The sequence below is a fragment of the Cupressus sempervirens genome, chromosome 6 (genome assembly GCF_028749045.1).
Source record: "Cupressus sempervirens isolate cs-2001-9-10 chromosome 6, ASM2874904v1, whole genome shotgun sequence".
In the NCBI taxonomy this organism is placed as follows: Eukaryota; Viridiplantae; Streptophyta; class Pinopsida; order Cupressales; family Cupressaceae; genus Cupressus; species Cupressus sempervirens.
The window spans coordinates 97,406,759-97,433,313 of record NC_143123.1 but is presented as its reverse complement, the minus strand read 5'-3'; the positions used below and the strand labels follow the sequence as shown (position 1 = coordinate 97,433,313).

Genomic DNA, 26,555 nt, shown 5'->3' with positions numbered 1-26,555 from the left:
CGTTAGGAAATCTCATTCCATAACGGTTAAAATTAACTAATTTCATTTCACATGAACAAAACGTATAGATTTAACTGACTAGTTTCATTTAATAATCAAATCGTTGCAACGGCTATAATTAACTAATTCAATTTCACATGAACATGATCAAATTGATGCAACAGCTAAAATTAACTGATTCAATTTCACATAAACTTGAAAACTAAATAACGACTAAAACTAACATGATATAACAACGGCTATAAGCAGCTTAAAGTTTTAGAGCAAAAATTTGAGATGTAACACCCCTAGTCTCTTAAACTTAACAATTTTAGTTTACATCATATAAGTCTATTCCCCTGTACAGCATATGAAATCTATTGTTTTCAACACCTATTCGAACAATAATGACCCATTACATTATAATTTTGCATCTATAAGGCATTATCAAGATTGTAATAATAACATACACATCAAAAACTAAGTCCCTGCAGTTCAAACGTTTGTAAGCTGGGCATCGAGATCCCCTACAATATCACTCAATTCTTTTCAAAAACCTCCATCAAGCAGCATCTTGCAATCTTGCAACCTTCAGTCTCGATTTCCTTCACCCCAAAAATTACCAACAGTTTTCGATGACTTGATCGCTACTTACGGACTGGCGTGATTAATGATTTAACCCATCAACTGGCCCTTCGAGTTCACTTGGAATACTTTCCCTGTACATATGAGATATTCTGCTCGCATGACAATCCAGGAACTTAAATATGTTTGTCCTTTCAATTTCCCGCATCTCTTCCACACAGTGTAATCAGAAATTTTAATTACGAATCAAGCACCTATTTAAATTCCATCTGACAATAAAAATCCACTATCCTTCAACCTTGTAGCTTCGCATGGTTGAAAACCGGGGGATTTAATACAAAAAAATGAATTCTACATAACTTCACACATGAAAACTTCTTCCTTTTCAAAAGATAAAGCCCGCTTGGACAGCTTGTCCGCTTCAGCATTCCCTTCTCTCCATGTGTGAGATATTTTAAAACTTTTTGTTTTATTTAATTCCCCTATTATGGAATATATTTACGGTTACAAGAGACACGCCTCAATCTTACAGTCTTGATTAGCCCGGATTATTATTAGAGAGTTGCCTTCTAGATGGATTTGGGAACAGTTCAAAGGGATTGCCCATCGGATAGCAATGAGAGCAACTCTCGCCGTTGTTTGAAGTATTCAAAAGTTTAATTGGTACATGTGAATCCCGTTGGAAGTATTCAAAAGTTTAATTGGTACATTTGAACTTCGGGATAACTGATTCACCCCCTCCCCTCAATTATTTCAAAAGTTTAATTGGTACACGTGAATCCCCTTGGAAGTATTCAAAAGTTTAATTGGTACATTTGAACCTTGGGATAACTGATTCACCCCCTCCCCTCAGTTATTCTAAATCATTCCCACGTTTGATCAAGCATTTATTGTCAGGGAAATTGCACAGCCCTTAACATTCCACGATATCACTTCCAGGATCCCTTTCCCGATCTCAAAAAATTTTGCTTGGTTTACTGCACTTCCTGCAATTGTGAGGTGAGCACTAGTTGGTTTGCGTCCTCTTTTTCCTTTTATCCCACATTGTGGGCAGAAATATTGGATGGGGTTTGCTCAATAGTTTCATCTTCTAGAATGTCAAGAATATTAGAGAGTCCCAGAACATAACATCCTGTTTATCATAGTCTTCAGTCCATCCGTCCTCCGACTCATAATCTGGTTCACCGCTACTATCCTTTACCCTTTCAAATGACAAATCCAAATTGCGAATAGGAGATATTTGAATGTCTTTGAAATTGAGAGTATGATCTTCCTCCTCTAATCTGCAGCCTCCTACTAAGTTTATATCATTTACAGCCTCCCAAGGCTTCTTCTCTGCTAATGGATTGACCACTCTCTTAGCCATGTTCTTATGTAGAATTTGCAGCTCTGAGTTCAGCAAGTGCTTATCATCATTCACCTCCAAATCATTGGGGAGTTCAAAGGCATTCTCTATTAGCTTCAGATTCTTGTTATCCTTGTTCCCCCCTGTTCCCTCAGAAACTATAATGGGCTCCGCCACATTCACATTAGCTTGCTCATAGAAGTTATCAATCTCCTCTGAATTAAATGACTTGTCTATAACTTCTTTGAGATAAATCTGCCCATCATCTATTAAGGGGGGCATATCCTGGACTGCAAACATGCATTCTCCAACCTTGTACACTAATCTGTCTTTAGCCATATGAGTTCCCAATTTTAGAGCAAGGTTAACTGATGCATCTGCTTCTAAACCTTTCCCTTTATCGGTTTCAACCTTAGCCTTTGTGCAGTTATCTGTTTGACTTTTATCTACCACTATTATTGGTTGTCTCCACACACCCTCCCCAAAGAAGAGCTCGATGAGATTTGGGACAGGGTGAGATCGTTGGCCTCTGATTAACATCCTTACCTGGACCGGCAAATTCTGTTGATCCACCATTTCCTCATGAGAAATATGGCCTCTCAGCTTATCCCCAAAAATCTTTAGAGTATCTATTTCCAGGTATTCTTGCGGAAGATCGGGTAGCCTGATCCAAAGTAGAATGGCATCCACCTTAGTTGTATTAAGATTAAAGTTAGGCACCCATTCTAACACACTCAAACATCTTCCCTCCAACATAAATGGGCCACTGTTCAACGCCTATTTTTTGTCAATGACATCTACGCAGGTGACTAAATGAAAATCATTTGCCAATGGCTTGATCTTGCATTCCTGACCTAGGGTTTTTTCACACCATTTTTTGAGTATGTGGAACATAGTCCAAAGCCCATCCCATTTGATAAAGAAGGCATGCTCCTTTAAATATTTTACAGATTCTGCCCATTCCTTGTTATCAATAGAAACCTTTGTAACAAAGGAATGATCAATATTAGGGCTTACCGAGCTATGCTCTTGAACAATTTTCACAGCCTGCTTGGGACGCCAGAACTTATGCTCCATGTTTTTTAAGTTAAAAACTCGATCGATCCTCATGTAGTTATAGTCATTTTGAAAGAACATGCACAACCCATTTGCGGATTGACCCTACCACAACCTGCATGTGTGGCATCATACTGGTTTCTCCCAATCCACCTGTCTATTCCATGATTTGTAGATTTGTTCCCAGAAGTATTCCTCGAAGGCACGAAACCAGAGTTCCTGTTGTGTGGCCATCACAACCCTTAATCACCCTGATACCTGTGTTCCCATGCTTGCGGAATCCTGGAGTTTCATCGCTCGCTGCCATTTTTTCAACATGACATTGTGTGTTGGTGGGGTTTGTTTCCTTTAACATCCAATTCATTAGAATTTATAATGTAAGATGGGATGTTATTCAAAGGAAGTCAATTCTCAATTGTGCATTAAAAAAAATCAATGGGAGAACCTAGTGAAGGAAAGGCATAGTGGTGGATTGGTTGGACACTTCTCTAGTTAGTGAACATTTTTATTGGCACAATTATAATAAGATTCTTAAAGTTTGTGCAAAGCTATAGAATTTGTCAAATGGAAAAAGGAACCAAGCAAAATATAGGATCCAAGACACTGATTCATCCCTACTAGGCCTAGCTTCCACATCAGATGCGGATGGATGCCAGAAGCATCCGGAAGCCCTATGGATGCTGGCCGGAAGCCAGCTGCAGGTTCCCAAATGCGTCTAGAAAAGAGATTGAGAGATATCTTTAGGATGGTCACTAAGAGCTTTTCTTTAGAATTTTGGAACTGAGCATTACCAAAGACAACCTTGAGTAATAATGAAAGTGGTTTGTGAAGAGAAACAATAGTAGTTTTTAGCATGTGAGCAAAGTACTTTCTCAACAATAATCTCTTGTTACTACAACAGATGTCCATTGTGTTTACAAAGATAAGACAATGGAGAATGGAGAAGTGATGAGTTTGAAGGTAGCACGACATTGTAAGATGACATGAGTTGAATTACAATTTGGTTACGAGTGTTGAGTGGAGGTGTTGGGTAGATGTTGGTTATTCAGGACAATAAATAGAGAATGGAATGGAAGTTTGGAAATATATAGGAGCTATTTGGTCCACTATTCAGGACAATAAATAGACAATGGAATGGAAGTTTGGAAATATATAGGAGCTATCTGGTCCACCAAATGGGCGCAAAGGAGTCGAAAGTGACATCCACACAATTGTATATGTGCTTTGAACTAGTAACTTCCATGCTATGAGTACTAGGTGCAAGTGTTGGGAAGAAGCAAAGAAGTGACAATGAAAAGGCAAGCCATGTGACTTAGAGAGCCAAGCCCAAGGGATAGATGACTGGAAATTTTATCAATTGAACAAGGAGGAAGATAGACATATTCTAGGACTGATGCAAATTCCAACAACATCTTGATAGGCTGCAAGTTCACAACATTCATTAATGGGAGCAATTGATTGGTTCATGCCATGGGAAGAAAGGATCGAGAACTGTTCAGTTGTTACTTGTAATAGGATGGGTGATCAGAGAAACAGTTGTAAGGTGTAAAATTATCATTTTCTATTATCAATAACTATAGATCTGTGGCTTTAAAATAGATAGTTTGTCTTTAGTTGTTTAAAATATTGGCTTTGTATTGGTATATTACTTGCATTTCTTTGCACATGTGTGTGTGTGTGTGTCTGTGTGTCTGTGTGTATGTTTATGTATGTGTGTATGTATATGTACACACATACATGTTTCCTCCCGCATTCGCATCCAACAAAAAAAAAAACCCACATCCCATATCTACTTCCAGAATCCACTTCGAAATCTGCATCTGAATCGATAACTTAGTATAGGATCATATCAATCAACACATGTACCAAACAAAGATGTCATGGGTGGGTTATTAGTATGGACTTTGATCTTGGTTTACTAAAGACCCAAATGGGACATAATTCCATTTTTGTGGTGGTAGAGTACAAGTTCTCAAATATGGTGTATTTTATTTTGTAAGAAGACTACTGATGATATTTATAATGTAGAATTGTTCAGAGAAGTAGTAAGATTGTGTTCTACCAAAAAACATAGTTTCAAACAATAATAATGTCAATAGGTACCATTGGTAGATTTTATCTTAGGTAGAATTTGCATGTAATAATAATGTCAATAGGAGCATTGGTAGATTTTTATTCTAGATTATATATGGAAGAAGTCTTACAAATGCTTCTAAGTTGAGGAAGATGGACAATGGAAAAAAATAGGAGTGTTGACGTTGAAGACTTTTAAGAACAGTTGAAGAATTTGGATGAAGAGGTGAGAGAGCATAATAATAAGATGAATATTTTGTGGATGAGTTGGGAAAAATACAAAAGGATATCTAAGAGATTTCATATTGGTGATAAAGTCGTGTCCATTTATGAAAAGAGAGGTTTTCAATAGGAATATATAATAAGTTAAACATGACATTTGGACCATGCAAAATCCTAAAGAAGCATTGGAAATGCTTGTGAGGTTCCCAAGTGGACTTGAGATTTCACTTATTTTATATATTTCATTATTCATGTAGTATAATAACAATAGTACTACAGGTAAATTAGTGGGAGCACAATGGAATATTCTAGCACCTACTTTAGATAAAGTGGAGATAAAGACAATCGTATTGACAAAAGCACAAGAAATAGGAAATATGAAGAGTACTCGATCAATGGAAAGAAAGACATGTTGAAGATTCATCATGGCTATCAAAGGAAGTGGTTGACCACCTTCATTTTCCTATGTACTCTTGACATGTAACAATGTCACTTCTCAAATTACTCAAGCGGTTGATGTAGGAGCATTTAGGGTTTAGAAGAAGTCTTGCATCACCCAAAATATTGTCTACTTTTTCATTAATGGGTATTTTGAACAACATTTCTATTTCTAGCCATTTTACTATTTTTGGTAATTTTTCAAGTGGGAGCACAATGGAATATTCTAGCACCTACTTTAAATAAAGTGGAGATAAAGACAGTTGTATTGACAAAAGCACAAGAAATAGGAAATATGAAGAGTACTCGGTCAATGGAAAGAAAGACATGTTGAAGATTCATCATGGCTATCAAAGGAAGTGGTTGACCACCTTCATTTTCCTATGTACTCTTGACATGTAACAAGGTCACTTCTCAAATTACTCAAGCGGTTGATGTAGGAGCATTTAGGGTTTAGAAGAAGTCTTGCATCACCCAAAATATTGTCTACTTTTTCATTAATGGGTATTTTGAACAACATTTCTATTTCTAGCCATTTTACTATTTTTGGTAATTTTTCAAATGTGCATTATAAAACCTAAAAATTGGTCCCAATGATCAAAATGGAAAAATATAATGACTAGAAAATGTTCATGGCAATATCGTGTATGGTTTAGGAGATAATCAATTTGTGGGGGAAATCTCTTCTACAAAACTTCAAATGCAATTTTGAGCTCCTTAAAAGATAACAAGGCTAGATCTTGCAGATCATATAGGAGGGTGTAGATCTCTTCAAAATATTTGAGACGATGTATGGTAATCGAAAATCCAACAGTCAAATTAAAAGATATGGCTTCCATATCAACATAAATCTTCTCAAGCTATTGTTTCTAGTGGTTTCGTTGTTGAGGATAGTTTTGTCCCTTCACTTGCGGAAAGTGTGTTTCAGGGACTACTGGAACTTCTAGCACTAATGTCCTTCGGATTGTAGGTGTTGTAGGTTCTGTTGGTTTTGTTGTTTCTGCCCAGACTTTTGTTGCCACTGATAGGGCTTTCGATGATGGGAGTAATTTTTTGGTTAGGACCGTCTTGGCACTGTCTCTATGGATGTTGTTGCTCGTCTGCCAAGGCATTTTGGCTCTTCTCTAGATCTTCTGTAGACGTTGTTGGCCTTTCCTCTTTGGGTGTTCGAACTCCAGCATTACTTTCATTGGCCTGGCAAGATGCGACTGCTAAGGTGGAAGAGGGTTGGATTATTGTAAAAAGCTAGAAGTCTAAGGCATCTACATCCTCTTTTGACATATCCCTTCGCTCCCACAAGGGTAGGGACAAAGGTATATCTTGGTTTTTGGTAGTGTTGTGGATGAGATTTTCTCTGGTTCTCTTTTTCTGCGTTGGTTTTGTTCCTGCTATGTGTCTCAGGTTGTGAGCCTTCTGGTAAAAACCAGGACTACAAAAATTTGAAGTCAAAAAATACACATTTAAAACGTAAATATTACCAAGTGGGGCTTGTTTTCTTTCAAACTTTCGAGTGGTCCCCTTGGCAGGATTTACGTTTTAATTTGTGTTTTACCCAATACCCAAAAAATCCATTAGACTTGAAACATTCCTGCACAAGTTTCTGTTTGCAGAGAGTGCTTTGCAACAAGTAAATTTGCCTGTAATTAACAACAGCCACACCTGATTTTTGAATGGTGTATGAACGCCTGATTCCCTAGATTTACAGTTCCAAATTAATTTCACTAAATTTTGTAGCATTACAGATTTTTATAGCGACTTTGTAAATAGATATTGACCAACTCAAAAATCCCTAAACAAAACAGAAAAAGAAATCAAGATGCATTTTAGTTTTAGATTTTCTGTAGATTGTTCCTTAATCTGCCTTCATGTCATAACACTAAGGCCCCATAATTTTTTATCACGAGACGGGCTACTAAATGCCTCCATACCACAATCAACATAGTTCTACTAGTAACAAAGTGACCTTAAATGATAATTATTCCATTTGAGATAGTATACATAACATTTTAGGGTGGTTTCCTATGGTCGAGTCTTTGCCAGTCATATGGAACATCTTTCATGAATATCCTAAATTTAAATAAATTAAACAGGGTAGGCGTGATGTTTCCAGTGTATGTGATTGATCTAACAGGCTTCTTGTATTAGCAGTGTAAAGTTTTGTATCAACCAGATTATAAACCAACGCATTCATAATCGTTCATCTACGGAAGATTTTTCATCTAGCCATTTCATAGGATAGACTAATTTAAGTTTCTCATGTAAATTCTGGTTCTTTGTGGACAACCATACATATATTACTCCTCCAGATTCATAACAGCTGCTATGTCTGGCTGAAATTGGACGGTGATTTTCTACTCGAGAGAAATGCAAAGCTTCTTGCAGAATTAAGGATAAAATTTTCCTTCTTGCAGCAATTCTGAGTCAAAAATCAATTCCAAGACTCCCAATATTAGAAACAGACATGTATTGTACTGTCCAATATATATTTTGTAAAAACTCCTTTGAAGAAATTTCATTGACTCCATTACCAGGAACGGGTAAAATAAAAACGCAAGCCAAAGAAAAACAGTGTCTGCCTTGAGACAAAAGTATCCTCACAACTAATTCAAAATAACATTTTTAACAAAGCTGGCATGATGGCGAGTCAAAAATCAGGTTTTCCAATCTTGATGTATCCCATAGTCATCACATCCTAGCGTCTTCAAAAATCATGTCATTTAATTCATAAACATTGTCAGTGATATTTCTCACAATCGGACCTTTAATTCATCAAAATTATGATTCTATCAATCACTACTTGCACAGAATTAAACCTAGACTTTAAAATTGATCCAATTAATAATGGCTTGAAAAACTGTGAAGCATCCAACTCAGGTATAAAGTTACAAATTATAATTACAAAAATTGACAGCTCTTTAAAAATTATGGCGACACTCGCACCATTCCATAACACGAATTGACCAAAGTAGCAAAACTAGTGCCACTTCAGCATTCTGCAAAACTGATTGAGCTCATGGCTCATTGCTGCAGCTCTATTGACCATTTACAAAGCTTAAGTTTCAAATGCATGTACAAATGTCCCCACATGTGGGTTGGCTAAAACAACTTTGAACAGCTGCAATTAATAACTCACGAGTCACATTACACTTGAAAATTTAATCATCGGCACTTTGAATCTCACCCTTCATTATGCGGGTTGTGCTTTCAACACTAAAGCCTAAAACAGCTGGATTTACTTTCTTTCCTTTCTTCCCCTTTTTTTTCCCACCCCTTGCTGATGCATCATTGTCATTATCAGCAACAAAAACATCTGAATCCCTACCAGATCTGGACTCCGAATTGGACCTTCTACCATGAATGTCAGTGGTGTTAGAATCTTTACTCTGCACATGCATGCTACTTTGAACTTGAACATCACGCTGGGAAAAGGCCATGTCAATAACATCTGCAGGCAAGAGTTCCTTGTATTTCAGCACTTTATCAATAAACTCTCGTTCAGGATCAAAGGAGCCAAGATTCTCGACGAGAAGCATCTCTGCTTCTGATGTAGACTGCTTCAGGCAATATTCCAAAACTTTTGTGTCTGGTAGAACATGGTCAAGTATACACCTTTCCAAATGTAGTTGCAAATAACTCCAAAACAATAAATCATTATTCTATAGATTTGCTTATGAATTACAGCATTTTGCATTGGTTAGTACATCTAGAAACTTCAAATAAACAAAACAGAACCAAAATTTAATGAGAAAAGAAAAAGGTCAAGAAAACGTGAGCGATTCAAAGAATGAAAACTTGAACTAATCAAAGGAAGGATCATAGTTTCCAGTCTTGCACCTTAGAATCAACTGAAGTGGCTCATCAAACAAGTTAAATTATATCGAGCTACATTAACAGTGCATGCAAGCTAAAAGAAAATTAATAGACATGAAGGAAAAAAATGTTAGGCCAAAGTACATTAACTGCTGGCTGTATTGCATATTTCAAAGGCTTTACGCCCCTTGTAGATAAAAGTTAAACATCTACCACAAATGAGTGATCCAGAGAATCACCCTTCCTGTAAAGTATTAAGGACTGCAGCAACACTCCATAAGGTTCAAGAGCCCTGAGGCAGATAATTCCTAATAGATGATTTTTCATTGCTTTTGCATTGTAATACGGCTTAGCAATTTTTTTAACTGATGTGACTATAAATTCTTGCAGGTAAATTAAAATTAACAATAATCTCTTATGTTACTGTGAACAGTAGAGTTAATAACGTGATTGTCAATTTCCCTGGGTGTTTTCCTACAAAGGTATTCTAAAGTGGATCAATTTGTTATACTGTGGGTGTTCCATTATTTCTTCCTGTTGCATTCAAGATTTTGTTAGCATTGCTTCTACCTGATAGATTTATCAGTATTTTCCCCCCATCGTAGAGATTCAAAAAGAAAAGATCATTAAGTTGTAGGATTCCTTTATTATTTAACAAAAGAAAAGAAAAAAGATTGCATAAGGATAAAGCTAAATAGTCTCCTCGTTAAAATTTTGTCATTGATGTCAAAGGTTGACGATCAAGGTCGTATATTTTTTTAAAAGACACTTAGCATAATGGTATAAGTCACGTTGTAGGCAACTAAATGGTGCTGAATTCGAATCTTCTTCAATTCAAAAAAAAAGGTCAAAAATCTTGGGAGTACTACTATTAGTCGAAGTTGCCAGTTTGCGTTCAGGTTCAAGTTCAAAGAATCAGTTCATAGGTAAGGCAAAATTTTGAAATGGGATTTGGGTTCGTTACTACAAAATATATATACTTATAGACACACACACACACATATACATATATCTACATATATACATGTGTGTGTGGAAGTACGTACATAACTCTGTATGTGCAGCCTATAAACATATGCCATAACTTAAGACTAGAACATATAAAAAACAACAAAGATGCCATAAACTTGTAATCATAGCATCATATCAACATCAAAATATTAAAATAATTATCTTAAGCATCATTGTTTTAACTTTCACCAGTTGGAACTTTATACTAAGTTTCAAACATCCAATTTGATTATCTAAATCCTCTTCTTCTGTGTTGTCAATGGAATTAGTTGATTCACAAACAGTGCCAATGCCAATCAGATCAACTGCACTAACAGTAATAACATTCTCATTTTTCAAGTCCTCAAATGCTTCGTAACCTGCAACTCCCTTCGCCTATTGAAGCTATTGATTGATGTTTAAAATACAATTTATCACTAAAAGAGCTTGCAATTAATTGGACAGGGGTCATAATGAGCAATCGGATATTAAAAAAATCATAGGATGAAATGTAAAAGGCTAGTTTAATTTGAGGTAATTAATATGACTATCTGAGCTGCAGCAAATTTTGTTTAGTAATGTTAAAAGATCTTATTCAAGTTCTGGAATAACTGTTTCCTGCACTAAATTATAGAATGTTTCTCAGTGGAAATGTACTTGATTTGCACTTGGTCTGTCCACTTTCAACCTGGGTTCGCCCTAGATGAACCAGCCTGCCTGGGAACAACTGCTATCCGAACCCACAGGCAAACCGGACCAAACGTGGATTCAGATCAAAACGAACCAGTATCAAGGTTCTGGGTTGGCAAACTAAGCTTCCTAGCTCAAAGTAATAGAAGAATGGAATGAAATGCTTATCAAGCTGTTGATTATTCATCAGATCTTCCTCAGCTGCTTGGTTGTCAGTTGAGCTACTTGGTTGTCTGTTTAAGCTACTTGGCCAATTGCTTAAGTTGGTTGCTTACTTGCTTGAGCTAATTATTGGTCTGGTTGAGCTACGTGGTTGCGTCCTTGCATTCCTTGGTTGTCTACTTGAGCTACTTATTTGTGTGCTTGAGCTGCTTGGGCTACTTTGCTGTGTGCTTGGGCCGGTTGCTTGTCTATTTCAAGTCAGATTGCCATGTCATCATTTGATTATTCAAAGATTGACTTCGATGGTCTTTTGAATATGTTGGTTAAATGAAAATCTAAATTTGGTTTCATCCCATATATTGATATTCTCAACATTATAGAAAGCCTCAAAAATTAAAAAAAACTTGGTGGCTTATTTAGGTGGCAGAGGTTTTGCACGAGTGTGTGACTTAAATTAACACAGTTTCAGACTTTATAAACTTCAAAGCCTAACATTCAGAGGATCTTTCTGAAATAAATATAGAACAGATGTTTCATTTTTGTCAGAGCATCTAGAATCAACACTTGACATTCAAACTCAAAGTATTGTCAATTGATAATTCATTGAATTGCTGGGCAGTGAGAATGTTTGAAAAGAGTAACACGTGAATACCTGTGGCAGAGCAATAATTACTGTGACTGGGCAGTATTATTATTTAGGCTGATGCACACTTTTGTGACTGGTGGCTGATTGCCCTGTGAGTAGCATTGTAAAAAAAGAGACAATGAAATCATCTCATCCTGAAGATCATCGAATGTGCTGGAGTTGTTTTATGTCATAGAGTGGTGCATATGGTTTTTGAATTTATCGTTCCTTCAATAGAGAGCAGCATACTTGGTGGAGAGTAATGGAAAAAGAACTCTAAGGCTGTGTTAAAGGATATAATAACCGGACAGCCACAGGGAGTCAGAAATCACAGCATACGAGGGTGCTTTGAATGAGTGGAATGGAAAGATAGGCAGTTGCATATTGAATGAAAGAGGAGGCAAGGTTGAAAAAACAACAGCGGCATAACAAAATTAAATAGTAGTAGCACCACATGAAAAACATGAATATTTGTAGTAAATTTAGTCCACTATTGAATGTAGAGTCGAGCACAAGGACTCTACTAGTTATTTCTGGGAGTTTTGTTTGAGAACAGTGATTTTTGTGTGAGTCAGCTGCATGAGGGACTTTTATTTATGGTGTGTTTTTGAAAGGATTGGATGAAATGTTAACCCATTTTACAGCGTAGAGTTTCTCTGATGAGCAAACAATATAATATTTCTCTAAGTTGCCGGATTCATCCTAGACAAGCCGGATCCAGATTCGTGCTTGGATCCGGGCAGGATGCTTGATTCTGCCTGTGGATCCGTCACGATCCTCAAGGATCCAAGCCACAGCCTGAGGATCCTCAAGGATTGTAATTTCATTTTGTAATTCAGTAATTCAAAGTGAATGTGTTGATTTTCTTTATAATCATGAAAATAATCAATTATCAAGTATACTAGATTCATAGATCCATACTATAATCATAGATTCATACTATGAAATGATTTGGTTTTAGAATATGTATATTTCTCTCATTTTTTAGAGTATACACACACACACACACACACACACAAATCATGATTGGGAAAAAAAAATACTGAATCCATGGATCCGATTCATGTGCCCAAATCGGATTTTCGTTTCACGAATCGGCAACTAAGGTATTTCTTTCATTTAGTGTGTGAGCTTCTTGAGAAGTCCAAAGCCATCTAAAATCAAAGAAGCTGTTATTTTAGTTTCAGCAATTGTTAAATTCTAAGTTGCCGAATTGGGGAACGGGTATGGGTACGTAGGTACGAAACACTGGTACAGCGAAAAAAAATTGTAGGGTTGAGTACATTTTTTATACGTCCATACAAATATATATGTGTATCTATATATGCAGCTTAAAAATAGAATTAAATTTAGAATGTCATATACCTGCACATGCTAAACAAAACCATTACAAATTTCGAATTTCAATACATTCATTCTAATTTAATTTCAGGTTTCTGTATCAAGAAGATCAAGCCAAAATCTCATGGCAGATAAGTTCAGAGTTCGCAAATCAATAATCTAGGTCTTAAAAAAATATATAAATGATCAAGTTAGAACACTAAGCATTTCGGCATTTAAAAACACAAATCCCAGATGTGTGCCCAGGGGAGATTCATTTCAGAATCAGATTCTGGTACGTTTTGTAACAATAAACATCCAAAAAAGTCTCACAATTCAGCAACTTAGGTTAAATTAGTAAATCAAACTTAGTTTTTTTAACTTTATTTAATAATTAGTTGATATTTATATTATTAATATGAAATAGCATTTACATCAAAGGCCGCTGAGATGGCAGATGTAATAAGAGACCATGCAGATCAAAAACCATCCGCCCATGATGGTCTTCCTTCGCTGGCAAGCATGGCAAGCATTTCTAATTCTATTTAACTGATATAGGCTTTGCTATTTTAATTTTTAATTTTAATTTAAATGATTTCTTTTTAACATCTAGTTTAAGTTTTAACAGTAACATCCAAAATAGTAAATTGGCAGGCAATATCAGGGCATTTTTTCTCTGGTCTTCCTCCGGTGGCATGTATTACAAATTGTATTTGCATTTCAATTTTATTAACTGATATAAGTTTTCTATTTAAATTTTTAATTTATATTTAAAATTGTTTTTTATTTAATATTTCTATTTAGATTTAGTTTTGTTATTTACAGTAACATCCAAAATAGAAAATAGGCAGGTGATATCAAGGCATTTTATCTCTGGCTCTGCAATAGGAATAGTAAATATGTTATTGGATGGGTGAAAGTTTGCTTTTTAAGGGTGGATATGCATTTTGAACTTTTTGCTACTTGGCTCAGAAAACTGATATAATATTTCTCTGTTATTTATACAAAGGATGCTGCCCCTAGCAGCTATTTGTCGAAAAAAATAGTAACTTTATTTCATAATTAATTTTTTATCAGTAATGAGATATTTTTATTATTAATATAAAATATAATTTACATCAAAGGTCACTGAGATGGCAGGTTTAATATGAGACCACACAGTTCAACAACCATCTTCACAGTTCTATCATTGCCTATACAGGCTTACAATTCAAGTAAAAACCATCAAAAAACTACCCCCTGCCTAACTAAGACTGTCCAATTCTTACATTCACAGATAAACCCTCATACCAAGATTCCAAACCATACCAAAAACGACAGAAAGGACGGAGCTCCATTAATCGAGCCACTTCTTCATCATCATCTCCTTTGACAGATTGGGAATAAATGTGCCTCCATTGGCATCCACTTTGCCCCACTTTTTCTCCTCCACCTGCTTGACCACTCCCTCGGCACCATCCAGGGCCTTCCAGGCAACGCTTACCAGTTGACTTCAGAGGAGTTGACTTCACCTTTCGTGTCCACTCCTGTTCCATCAGCTCCCGCTCAGCCATGGCATCCTGTTCATACAGTGACAGCTCCTCCCACCCCTCACAAGCAGGCCTCAATTTTCCTTTCTTCGGGCCTTGAAAAGCTCAAGACAATCAGTGGTTGAAATCTGGACATCCTTCGTTCGCCCAACAACCGGGATCATTCATCCAGCCCAATGTGGCTTCAAAGACCTGCATGATGTTCAATGCCTCCTCCTAAGTGCCAAGTTCCAATGCCCACGCAAGGAACAGAGACATGTCCAAGTTTGTGTGCAGGAGGATAACTCTTTCATGTATTTGTCACTGAATATTTTCTGTATGCATCCTCTCATCAGCAACTTAAAAATGCTCCTCAACTGTTTCACTGTTATTTCACCCTAAATCCCAGCAGTTGATTGGGGGTGTTCAGCGAAAAATTTGCTTCCATCCTGCCCTCCCACCTCAACCACACTGTAGCTGTCCAATTCTGAAATGCCCTTCACTATCAAGGATTAGGACCATAAAAGGGCCACCAAATTCTCTAGAAAGACGCCAATGCTTCCCTCGGCAAATATGACACCTAGCACTGATATCATCCAGTACCACCACAATGGAATTGCCAACGCACCATATCAACCCTCATCATTCTTAATTAAAAGGAATAAGCCCCTCGATCACTGCGGCCCCATCCCAAAAAATAATTAATGTCAAATATCAATTAAGCAAAATGAATACATAATAAAAAATATAAACCCGCCATCTTAGTTTAGGTCTTCAATTAATGTCTCCAAAGTCTCCTTGGATTTCACATCCTTCATGGTCTCGAGCAGTAACACCAACCTTTGATAGCTTATCCACAATCACGTTGACACACAAAATATGCGTCACCTTGAATCCATCAAATGTTCCTAGCAAGGATATAATTATGCAAACATGTGTATTCAAATACCATGTGGACAGCTCCCCTTTGATAATTCCACTAATGATTATCTGAGAATCTCCTTCAAGATGTAGTTTCTTCACCCATGTGTTCTCAGATCAAGATTGCATTGACCACAGCCAAACATTCCACTTCATTGTTGATTCCATTAGCTGATCTCTTTGCCCCTATCATCTCAATGCTACCACCTTCGTCTCTTACAGCATAACCTGCCCAACAGACCCATGTTTCCTTTACATGCCCCATCAAAATTGACTTTTATCCACCCCAGATCAGATGGATTCCAAACTTCTCTTGTATCCCTGCACCCAGGAGGTTTAACCCTCAACTGCCCATGAACGGGCCTATTTAATATTTAGTTTTATTTATTAATATTTATTTTATTTAATAGCGGCTTTATTAATTTATTTTAGAGTTATTTATTTAAAAGTAACTTTATTAGTATTTTGGAATATGTTGCAACCATGTGTTCATATTGTTTTCATTATATTGAAAATCTTCTTTAATAACAATGAAATTAAAATAAACTTGTGGTTGTGTTTTTTATGACTACTGTTTCCAATTGAGAGGTCTCAAAAAAAAGGCTATATCTGTATCCAGTACCATACCCACATCAGTACCCATGTCCACGCAACTTTGATTGTTAGTTTTCCGATCTAATTAAAAAATTATGCTTCTTAGTAGTGCTTTCTTAAAGCTAATCTCATGCAAAGAAAGGTTTTAGTTACAGCTCCAGGATTCAAGAGGCCATTTATATCCTTAATGTGAATTGGTTAGAATGATCTGCACATGCAGAAATTTAAACTGTAGCAATATTGCAGTACAAAGAGCAGAAGACAAAAATCAGGAAAAACACACCCACAAATAAAGGATACCATTATTACCAATCAGCCTACATAACTCTGCTTCGCACCAATCGTGGAAATCTTTTGCTTCTGCAAGGAACAAAGGGAAATATGTGTTGAGACAAAACTCAAGCTACTCTCTGATTCAATATAAAGCATTATCATATAAAATATAAACTGGTCCATTTAATTAAAAATAACAGACACTTCATTGTTACCAGAGTATTTGCTAACAAGTTGCTTCTTTCCCTTCACCGATGATGACAAAGGGAGATCGGAAGACTTATTAGCAGAAACAAGTACTGCTGATGATTTCCGTGACGATGACACTCCGGACGAAGCTTTTCCCATACTGCTCTTCTGTGTCAATGTTTTGCCAGTGATGAGTGACGGAAACTCTGGCCTGCACAAGGAGCAAATTTAATTATGTACTTCAGATATAAAGCAATAAGACATGATCCAGTAAACATCCATGAAACAAGATAATATATATACTAAAACTATTTCAACTTAGCTATAATCATGATTCATTAAAAAAGTGGAGCTCTGGAGTTAACCAAATACATGAAGAAAAGACTCAAACCAAACAGAACCATAAAAAACTTAATACACAAGGCTTGACAACTTTAATTTCAACTCCATTGCATTCAAGCTAAGATAACTTGTTCTAGGACTCCTCATTTGCTAAGCTGCTGGTTTTCCCATAAAAGGCACAGATCTCTGTCCAGTTCAAACACAGTTTGCGATCTGGATCTGGTCACCTATCAGTCCTGACATGATTCTGCCCAAGGACAATGGTTTCAGTCCACAAAAGGCCCAAGAAAACCAGGGACGTGTTATGCCTCCTCTCTCACCTCTCTGCTGAATTTGATTGTATTTTGTTGTCAACGTATATTATAGAATTTTATTTCTTTGTTCGCTGCAGATAATTGAAACACTTTCATCCTCAGTGATTGAATTCTGCTTTGATAATGGAAAGAGATGATCTTAATTGTTCACTCTGCGGTGTAAACATCAATTGTTCACTCTGCGGTGTAAACATCAAAGATCCACACATTTGTCCATGGTATCGATTTCCCAAGGATGTTGTCCAAGCCTCCAAGAAGTCCAAATCAAAGATTTTAAAAAATGTGAAATCAAAACCAAAACCCTGCCAACAGCACTGAAATCTATTTTTTTAGGGGATGTAAAATTATACAAAACATAAGGGGTATTTGGGCAACATAAATCATACTTATATATTTTCTATTAATATATTTTAATATTTATATATTGGTGCAGACAGGGCAGGTAAAAGAATGGAATAGATGCTATAAAGCCAAAGGCCATGAGCCTTGTAATGTGTTTGAAAATGCAATAATGGCAAGCTCATCTGCAAAGTCAGTGGTAAAAAAAGATTGTCTCCATCCCCAGGGTCAAATGCAACTGCAAGCAACAGAGCATGGAGGAGCAAATGAAAGAGCTTTACTATTTCACTGGTTTCCATGAGGAAGGAACAATCAGGACCATAATAGGAGGGAAAATGCTGGATGGTAAACATGCTCATAATGCAGAGCTGTTGGGACGGTTCATTTACATAATCCTGGGCACCATGGATGATCTTGATTGCACCCACCAAGCCATTATGCGGCTTGTCCACCCCCAGCTGAGAGATATTGCTTTGGAGGCAATGAAAAATATAGATGAACTTAAAGAAATAGTGGAAAGCATGCAAGGGGTGTCAGATAATCAGATGGCCACATATGCATATTTAGTTTGCTTCAACAAGGAAGCTCTTGACCCTGCACAGATCAGGAGGCTCCAACAGGTTCTGGAGGCTACTCAAATCTTGTTGCAGACTATATGTAACTAGCAGTTTAATTTCTATTATTAAAGAAACATGAACCACCCCCATGATAGCAATTACCTTATCTATCTATCTGTCTATCTATATATATATATATATATAGACAAATCCAAAACAAACCCAAACCCAGAGGAAAAAAGATTTACCAAACCCACGAATATGAACCAGCGTTAGCTAATTTTCAGTTAGAAGTTTAGAACTGAGTATTCAATAAATTTTATTGTGCAAACAATGGATGAGGCGGGCTTTTGTCTATAAGTGATCGGTTTAAATTTGTAGTCTGTATGTTTCACCTTTCAAGCGATGGCTCTGTCCATCTTTTAACTGCTGCCTTGCTTATTTTAATTAGCTTTCAAATTCATCAAATTTAATGAAACGGCAATAAATTCATTCAAAAATCAGTCCGAAATAATTGATTGGAAAAATAGCTAGGTCTTAATTTCTATTTTCTTAATATTGAACATTGGCAGACTTTGGACTTTCTGTCTTATTAGTCCTGCGACTGTTCTGCACTCTGTTAAGATTTTCTGCAGCCTCAGCCCTCTCAAAGATTTGGTATGCTTCAGTCCTGCTGTTTACTGTCTAACATCACACCTCTGCTATTTATGGCTGCATTTATTAAGTGTTCAAACTTCAATTATAACATATTGATTCAAATCCGCTGTGCATGTTCAAAGACAACTGGGTGTTGCTTTGAGACTAATGGTTACCATTCTTGAATGCTTTTTAATAATACTGTTACATTGTCAAAGTAAGGCATTTCCCATACCATTAAATGGAATGTCAAAGCTCTTCATGGGTAGGAAAATTGTAAAGTTTTAGTTAGAAACAATATATATAGAGCCTCTCCTTATAAAAGTTCCTTCTGGAAAAACGCTCATCTTGCAGACCTAATAGCTGGACCCTTCCTTGTCAAAATTGTGGATCCAATGTCTTCAAGGCCATATGGAGAGGATGGGAGCAGGTAAAGGGACATGTCTCTCACAATATGATAACCTCAGTTGATAACCAAATTTGTGGGGAGAGATCCACTTGGTGGAAAATCCTCCACAAAGGAAAGCCCCTGGATGTAAAAAGCATCAGTACTTTTAACGACATTATTCAGGATGGAAATCTATTAGAGAGGAAAGATCTTAAACAACACACTCGCATTCCCCAAACCTATTGGAGAACCATTTCCATTCTCAAGGAGGCGTGTAAGTCTGTTGCCTTGCCTTAACAGTGTGCTTTTCATAATGATTGCTTTCTTTCTATTAAATATCCGCACAACACAGCCCTTACAAAAGTCAAAGTCAAATACATTTCCTCCCTTTTAACTGATAATAACGATATTCTTCTTCATATCAATGCTTGCTGGGAGCGGAGACTGTGATCTAGAGTGAAGGAACAAACAAGCTAATTATATATAGTGCAGATTGGAAGACCCCAAGAAAAGATGCTTCTTATGGGAACTTTTTCTTCACAGATTACCAATTAAACAGCCAAATGGAAAATTCAATTTCTGCAGCCTTTGTAGAGTTCCTGACACTTTGAAAGCAGACTAATTAATGTTAATAGTAGAAATCTTACTGAGTCTTAAGTAGACTCATTATATATAACATTTAAATGTAGGTCTCAGTTACTATCAGATTGAACAGGAAAAGTTTGAGGACCTTTTACAACATGGTATGGTCCAGCCAGGAAGGTGGGAGATATCTCATGCACATACATGGGCCTGGCATACAGAGGAGAGATCTCAGTTTGAGATAGCATTGCAGAACCTCATGGTAGAGCTGAACACCCTCAGGGAGCGACAGAACAAAGAGGAGGAACCTTTGGAGGCAAAACCACTTGGCAGCCATCCCACCAGTGCCTGCCTGCAGATAGTGTAGTGCATCCTTATGAGCTGATGGTACAGAATGATATAGTCATCAGGTGGATGGAGGATCACCTTGGATGGGTGGCCTGGGTGGACAAGAGAGGCAACGAATGACATTATGACAGAATAGTTTGGATTACTTTGTTTTATAGATACACTCTTATTGAATTTAGTAAAATTTTATTTTATTATACTTAATTTCTTAGTAGCCGATGTGACCTTCCTGCCTCTGGAAGCGGAAGTGGATGCATCGGTATGCCGAGCCGGAGGCAGAAGCCCTGTGGGTGATCCAGGTGGATCCAAAAGGCCAAAAATTCAATAGTCTCAAAATCTCTCAAATTTAGTATCACTACAAAGAGCTCAGAGAATAGAACCCAATGCAACTTGAACGGGTGAAAAAGGAGCTTGTATGCAAAAGTTACGCTCGGTCAAAGTTTAGGTCAACAGGTAGACTAGAGGGCGGGATAAAGGGTGAAATCAGACCATCTCAAAAAGTGGTCAACAATGGATTTCAAAATGAAGAGCTCGATGAGAGCTTTCCAACGGCGTTCATTTCATCAAAAATGAAGATCAAATGTGAAAATTATAACAGTTTGAAGTTTAGATAAAAGTGTGGATTTTGATGACATCATAAAATCTTAAAGAGAGGGAAAAAGTTCAAATTCAAATTTAAATAGTTATTTAATTCGAATTTAAGAAAAGGAATAATGGGATTTGAACTCCCAACCATTACCCTCCTAAAATTAAGGTCAGCCAATAGGTTATTTATGGTATATGAAATATTAAGGGAACAGTTGTTATCTATCCATAACAAATCCGCCCAATCTTATCTAATAAGGGCATTTGTTGAAAACAAACCCTTAATTTTGGTCTAAGATCATAACAAAATAATGGTAAAAGAGGCAGATTCGAATTTATGTAACCAAAATAGGGGATTATGTTGGTTAATTGTTTTAGCCCAATTTTGGCTAAATTTCATGTATAAAAGGAGGGGAATTTAGAAGAGATGAACAATTAGCTGGAAGGAAAAAATTGCTCTTGGGAATTTGGGGAAGTTTTTGTAATTCTTGAGAGTTTGCAGGTGAGAGATTATTGTAAGCACGAAGTTATTATCTTCAAGTGCAAAAGAGAGAGAAACTATGAAGGTTGAAGCTTGGATGTTGTAAGAAGGCGTGTTTTGCCTAGCAACATTAATAAAGCGATCCCCGAATTGAGAAGCGGACCCGGAGACGTAGTCCTAACTGGGCGAACTCTGTTACCAAATTGTTTGCATCTCTTATATCTCTTTCCTATTCTTTCATTTTATTTTCAGGTACGTTCTTTCTTTTATGTTGCTAAACACAATTGATTTAAGTGTGGAAAGTGTACACTTCTTCTCTCTAATTTCAATGGTTTAAGAAACATAACCACGCAATTACTGCCTAGATCGAGAATTAAATCTGTAATTTGGATTAAGCTAAAAAATTGTAAATCCTAGTTTATAGATCAAGTTTGGTATCAAAGCTTGTTCTTGCAGAGAAATCGCAAGTGGTGAATGTTAACCAGGTTGAAGTTGAAACAAGGAGAAGGTGGACTTGTAGAGTTCAATCCAGAAATTGGGAAAAGAAGGACTTTTCCTCGATTAGAGATGGAATCTGAACAACATGTTCCTGAGTTTGATGCAGAAGCATTCCAAAGATCTTTCGTGGAATTAAAAGCTTTGGTCAACATTCTTCTCCGAGAGACATGAACGACAGTTGAGGAAAGCGAATAAAGCTAAGAAGGAGGAAGAAAAATCCTCATCAAAAGATGCGAAAGGTAAAGGAGTAGGAGGTGGTAGTGACCCTCTTGAACCTCCATCCCCATCTTCATCAACTTCTTCATCTTCTTCATCATCTTCTTCTTCTCTATCTAATTCTTCTAAAAAGAAACATTCTGTGAAGACACCCTTGTTAAAGCTTGATGTAAAGTTTGATTTGCCTGTATATAATGGTGAATTGGATGCTGAAAAATTGGATAATTGGCGTAAGCAGATTGAAGTGTACTGCAGGGTTCAAAATATTTTGGATGATTCTTCCAAAATCCAGCTAGCTACTCTCAAAATGGGAGGCACTGCATTAGTCTAGTGGGAGACGAAGATCCAAGATGATCTTGCTACACATGGTAAAATCATTTCATCTTGGTATGAATTTACTTCTGCTTTGAAGAAACAATTTTATCCTTTGGGTTATATGCAACAAGCCATTATGGATTGGCAAAATCTTAGGCAAGATAAAGGGCAGTCCGTGCAAGAGTATACACAGGTGTTTAGGAAGAAGGCATTAACTCTTGGAATTCCTCTTTATACACAAGATACTTTATTAAAGTATATAGGTGGAATGCATTCATATTTGAAGCATACAATATTGATGTTTAGTCCTTCTAACTTTGATCAAGTATGTGTTCAAGCGACTCATATTGAAGCAGGTGGAGGAAATGTAAGTTTCAATTCAAAGAAGGAATTTGCTCCCCCTGACAGCATCAAAAAAGGAAAGAAGGCAGCCACAGTGAAGAAAGAGGAAGGTGACAAACCTACATGTTCGCATTGTCAAAAGAAAGGACATGCAGAAGAGAAGTGTTGGAAATTGCATCCAGAGTTGAAACCAAAGTGGTTTAAGGATCATAAGGGTAAGCAAAAGTCTACGGTTGTTGTTCAGGATCTTGGATCAGATTCTGGTGATGAAGCAACAATATCAGCTGTAGGTTTGAAAGGTAAAGCTTTTGTTGATTCTACCACTGATGTTTCATATGCTTCCACTTCAAAAAGTCATGTTGTTCCTGAAGATAGTAAAAGGTGTGAACTTTTTCATATAAGGGTGATTTCAAAGTACACTAAAATCGATACATTGATAGACAGTGGGTCCCAAGTTAATCTGATTTCAGAAGAAATTGTTAAACAATTGGGGTTGGAAATTAAGCCACATAAGAGACCTTATCCATTAGGCTGGGTGTGCAATGATAACAGATTGCGAGTTACTAAGCAATGTAAGTTAAGATTTGCAATAACATCTAAGTTCATAGATGAGGTTGAATTTGATGTGGTTCCACTTGATATCTGTGGGATTGTGTTGGGTAGCCCATACTTATATGATAGGAAAGCTATCTTCTACAGAAAACATAACAAGTATCATTTGTTAAAAAATGGGATTGAATACATTATAAGAGCTCATCGAATGAAGAATGGAGGATCAATTGTAAATACAGGACATTTGAAAATGATTGTAAATGCAAGCAGTAAACTGACTCTCATGTCTGCAACAGCTGGTGAGGATCAAGTGCAAGCAGAATCAACTCTTCAGCTAGTAATGGTAAAAGAGGATTTGAAAGGCTCATTTTCTAACAATGTTTCTGTACGAGAGGTTCAAAATGTTAATACTCTTTCCATTTCATCAGTTATTTCAGTTTTGTTACTTCTACTTCTACTAGTTGGTGCTATGTGGGTGATGGATGTAATATTGGAAACTGGTGGATTTATGGTTAATTGTGTCAACAATGCTATCTCATATGTCTTTATGTTTGTGGTGGGTCATATGTTCAAAATTCCAACAGGACAGATAGATGATACTGGGTAAGTGGGGCAACATTGCCCTTGTTCAAAATGTACATAAAAATAGACTTTTGGAGGTCCAAAAGCTTCTCAGTGGGGAGGAATGATCCAGGTGGATCCAAAAGGCCAAAAATTCAATAGTCTCAGAATCTCTCAAATTTAGTATCACTACAAAGAGCGCAGAGAATAGAACCTGAAGCAACTTGAATGGGTGAAAAAGGAGCTTGTATGCAAAAGTTACACTCGGTCAAAGTTTAGGTCAACAGGTAGACTAGAGGGCTAGATAAAGAGTGAAATCAGACCATCTCAAAAAGTGGTCAACAATGGATTTCAAAATGAAGAGCTTGATGAGAGCTTTTCAACGGCGTTCATTTCATCAAAAATGAAGATCAAATGTGAAAATTATAACAATTTGAAGTTTAGATAAAAGTGTGGATTTTGATGACGTCGGCATGACATCATAAAATCTTAAAGAGAGGGAAAAAGTTCAAATTCAAATTTAAATAGTTATTTAATTCAAATTTAAATAGTTATTTAATTCAAATTTAAATAGTTATTTAATTCGAATTTAAGAAAAGGGATAATGGGATTTGAACTCCCAACCATTACCCTCCTAAAATTAAGGTCAGCCAATAGGTTATTTATGGTATATGAAATATTAAGGGAAGAGTTGGTATCTATCCATAACAAATCCGCCCAATCTTATCTAATAAGGGCATTTATTGAAAACAAACCCTTAATTTTGGTCTAAGATCATAACAAAATAATGGTAAACGAGGCAGATTCGAATTTATGTAACCAAAATAGGGGATTATGTTGGTTAATTGTTTTAGCCCAATTTTGGCTAAATTTCATGTATAAAAGGAGGGGAATTTAGAAGAGATGAACAATTAGCTGGAAGGAAAAAATTGCTCTTGGGAATTTGGGGAAGTTTTTGTAATTCTTGAGAGTTTGCAGGTGAGAGATTATTGTAAGCACGAAGTTATTATCTTCAAGTGCAAAAGAGAGAGACTATGAAGGTTGAAGCTTGGATGTTGTAAGAAGGCGTGTTTTGCCTAGCAACATTAATAAAGCGGTCCCCGAATTGAGAAGCAGACCCGGAGACGTAGTCCTAACTGGGCGAACTCCGTTACCAAATTGTTTGCATCTCTTATATCTCTTTCCTATTCTTTCATTTTATTTTCAGTTACGTTCTTTCTTTTATGTTGCTAAACACAATTGATTTAAGTGTGGAAAGTGTACACTTCTTCTCTCTAATTTCAATGGTTTAAGAAACATAACCACGCAATTACTACCTAGATCGGGAATTAAATCTGTAATTTGGATTAAGCTAAAAAATTGTAAATCCTAGTTTACAGATCAGTGGGTGTCATTCGGATGCCTGCAGGCCACATCCAGATGGCACCCACAGGGCTTCCAGGTGCTTCCGGAAGCCTCTGTGGGCCAAGAAGCAAAAAAAAACCCCAAAAAAAGTCATTTTTTTTGTACAAATCAGGCATGTAGACCATTGGATTTTACAACTCTATTCATAACATGAACGTACTGGTCTTGTAAACTGCTTACAGATCACCATCCCCATTGATGTTGTTAGTTGTACAAAAGTCAATTCATTTGCATGTAGGCAGTCCATATGGATTATCCAGATTGGACAATCCACCCTGTTACAGGTTAGTCATAAGTTTCCATATTGTCCAGATTTCTACAACTTCCCAACTACAATTTCACCATATAAGTATCTCTCACGCCTTCAATTTGTCAAATAAGCAGGTTATCCTTCAAGTAGCTTTAGCAGTAGTATTCAACATATTGGCAACCACTTCTCCAATACAGTTCATGTAACTGCTACACTTCATCTTCAAAAGAGTCCTCTTCAGGAGCTCAAAATTTGTGAACTCATACTCAGCCTCAATCAAATTATATCATACATAATATATAGACACACGCATCCAAACACATCTGCATCCCCAAAAAATAGTTGCATATCCGCACACCTAATCCTTGCATCCACATCTGCACCTGAATCGGTAACTAAGCTTAATTTTTAATAAATACATTAAATAGTATAATTATAAAAAGGTTGGATAGTGTGTTTTTAGTAATTAATAATAGATTCTATTTAGTTGTTAAGAAATGAAGTCTTTTCTATAATTATAAAATAAAAAGTGCTAGTTCCAAATTGTAATTTTAATTTTAATTAGTTGTTAACAAATGAAATCTTTGTTCTAGTTATCTAATAATATTATTTTGATTTGTTAAAAAAATTCATAAGTAAGAATAAATTATATTTATTATATTTTATAAACATTAATCTCAAATTATAAAATTATATGTGTGTACAATGCTAAACTTCAACATATATTTAAATTTACAAATATTATTTAATATGATATTGCTCTATTTTAAATTAAGTTCTTAACTTATTGAATTATTTTGTTTTAAAGTTAAAAAATAATGACGATCTTTTTTTTTAAAATAAATTTTAGTTAATGTTTTAGATATCAGGTATCACTGTTTTCAATTGTACAAATTGTAATATGGCTCCCAACAAATCAACTTTGGAGGCATGGAAATGTCTGAGCTACAATGATGTTCTAATTATTGTAATAGGTTTCCAAAAGTTTTTACTCAAAGCTTAACAAGGGTAATGGATAACTTGTTTGGTGTTACGAGGAGTAAAGGTGGAGGAGTTACTGCATGT

General features: G+C 36.3%; 1 protein-coding gene across 4 annotated transcripts in view; it reads right to left on the bottom strand.

The window, feature by feature from the left end:
• Positions 1-8,505: 8,505 nt before the first annotated feature.
• Positions 8,506-26,555, bottom strand: part of LOC149551402 (GYF domain-containing protein) — a 40,683-nt gene continuing 22,633 nt past the window's right edge. For all 4 annotated transcript variants that reach the window (XM_089786917.1, XM_089786919.1, XM_089786918.1 and 1 more), the window contains exons 8-10: positions 16,807-16,991; positions 16,619-16,678; positions 8,506-9,281 (exon numbers count right to left, since the gene is read on the bottom strand). In XM_089786917.1, coding sequence (XP_089643043.1) covers positions 8,854-9,281; positions 16,619-16,678; positions 16,807-16,991 — 673 coding nt within the window. In that variant the 3' untranslated portion in view covers positions 8,506-8,853. The remainder of the gene's footprint in view (positions 9,282-16,618; positions 16,679-16,806; positions 16,992-26,555) is intronic.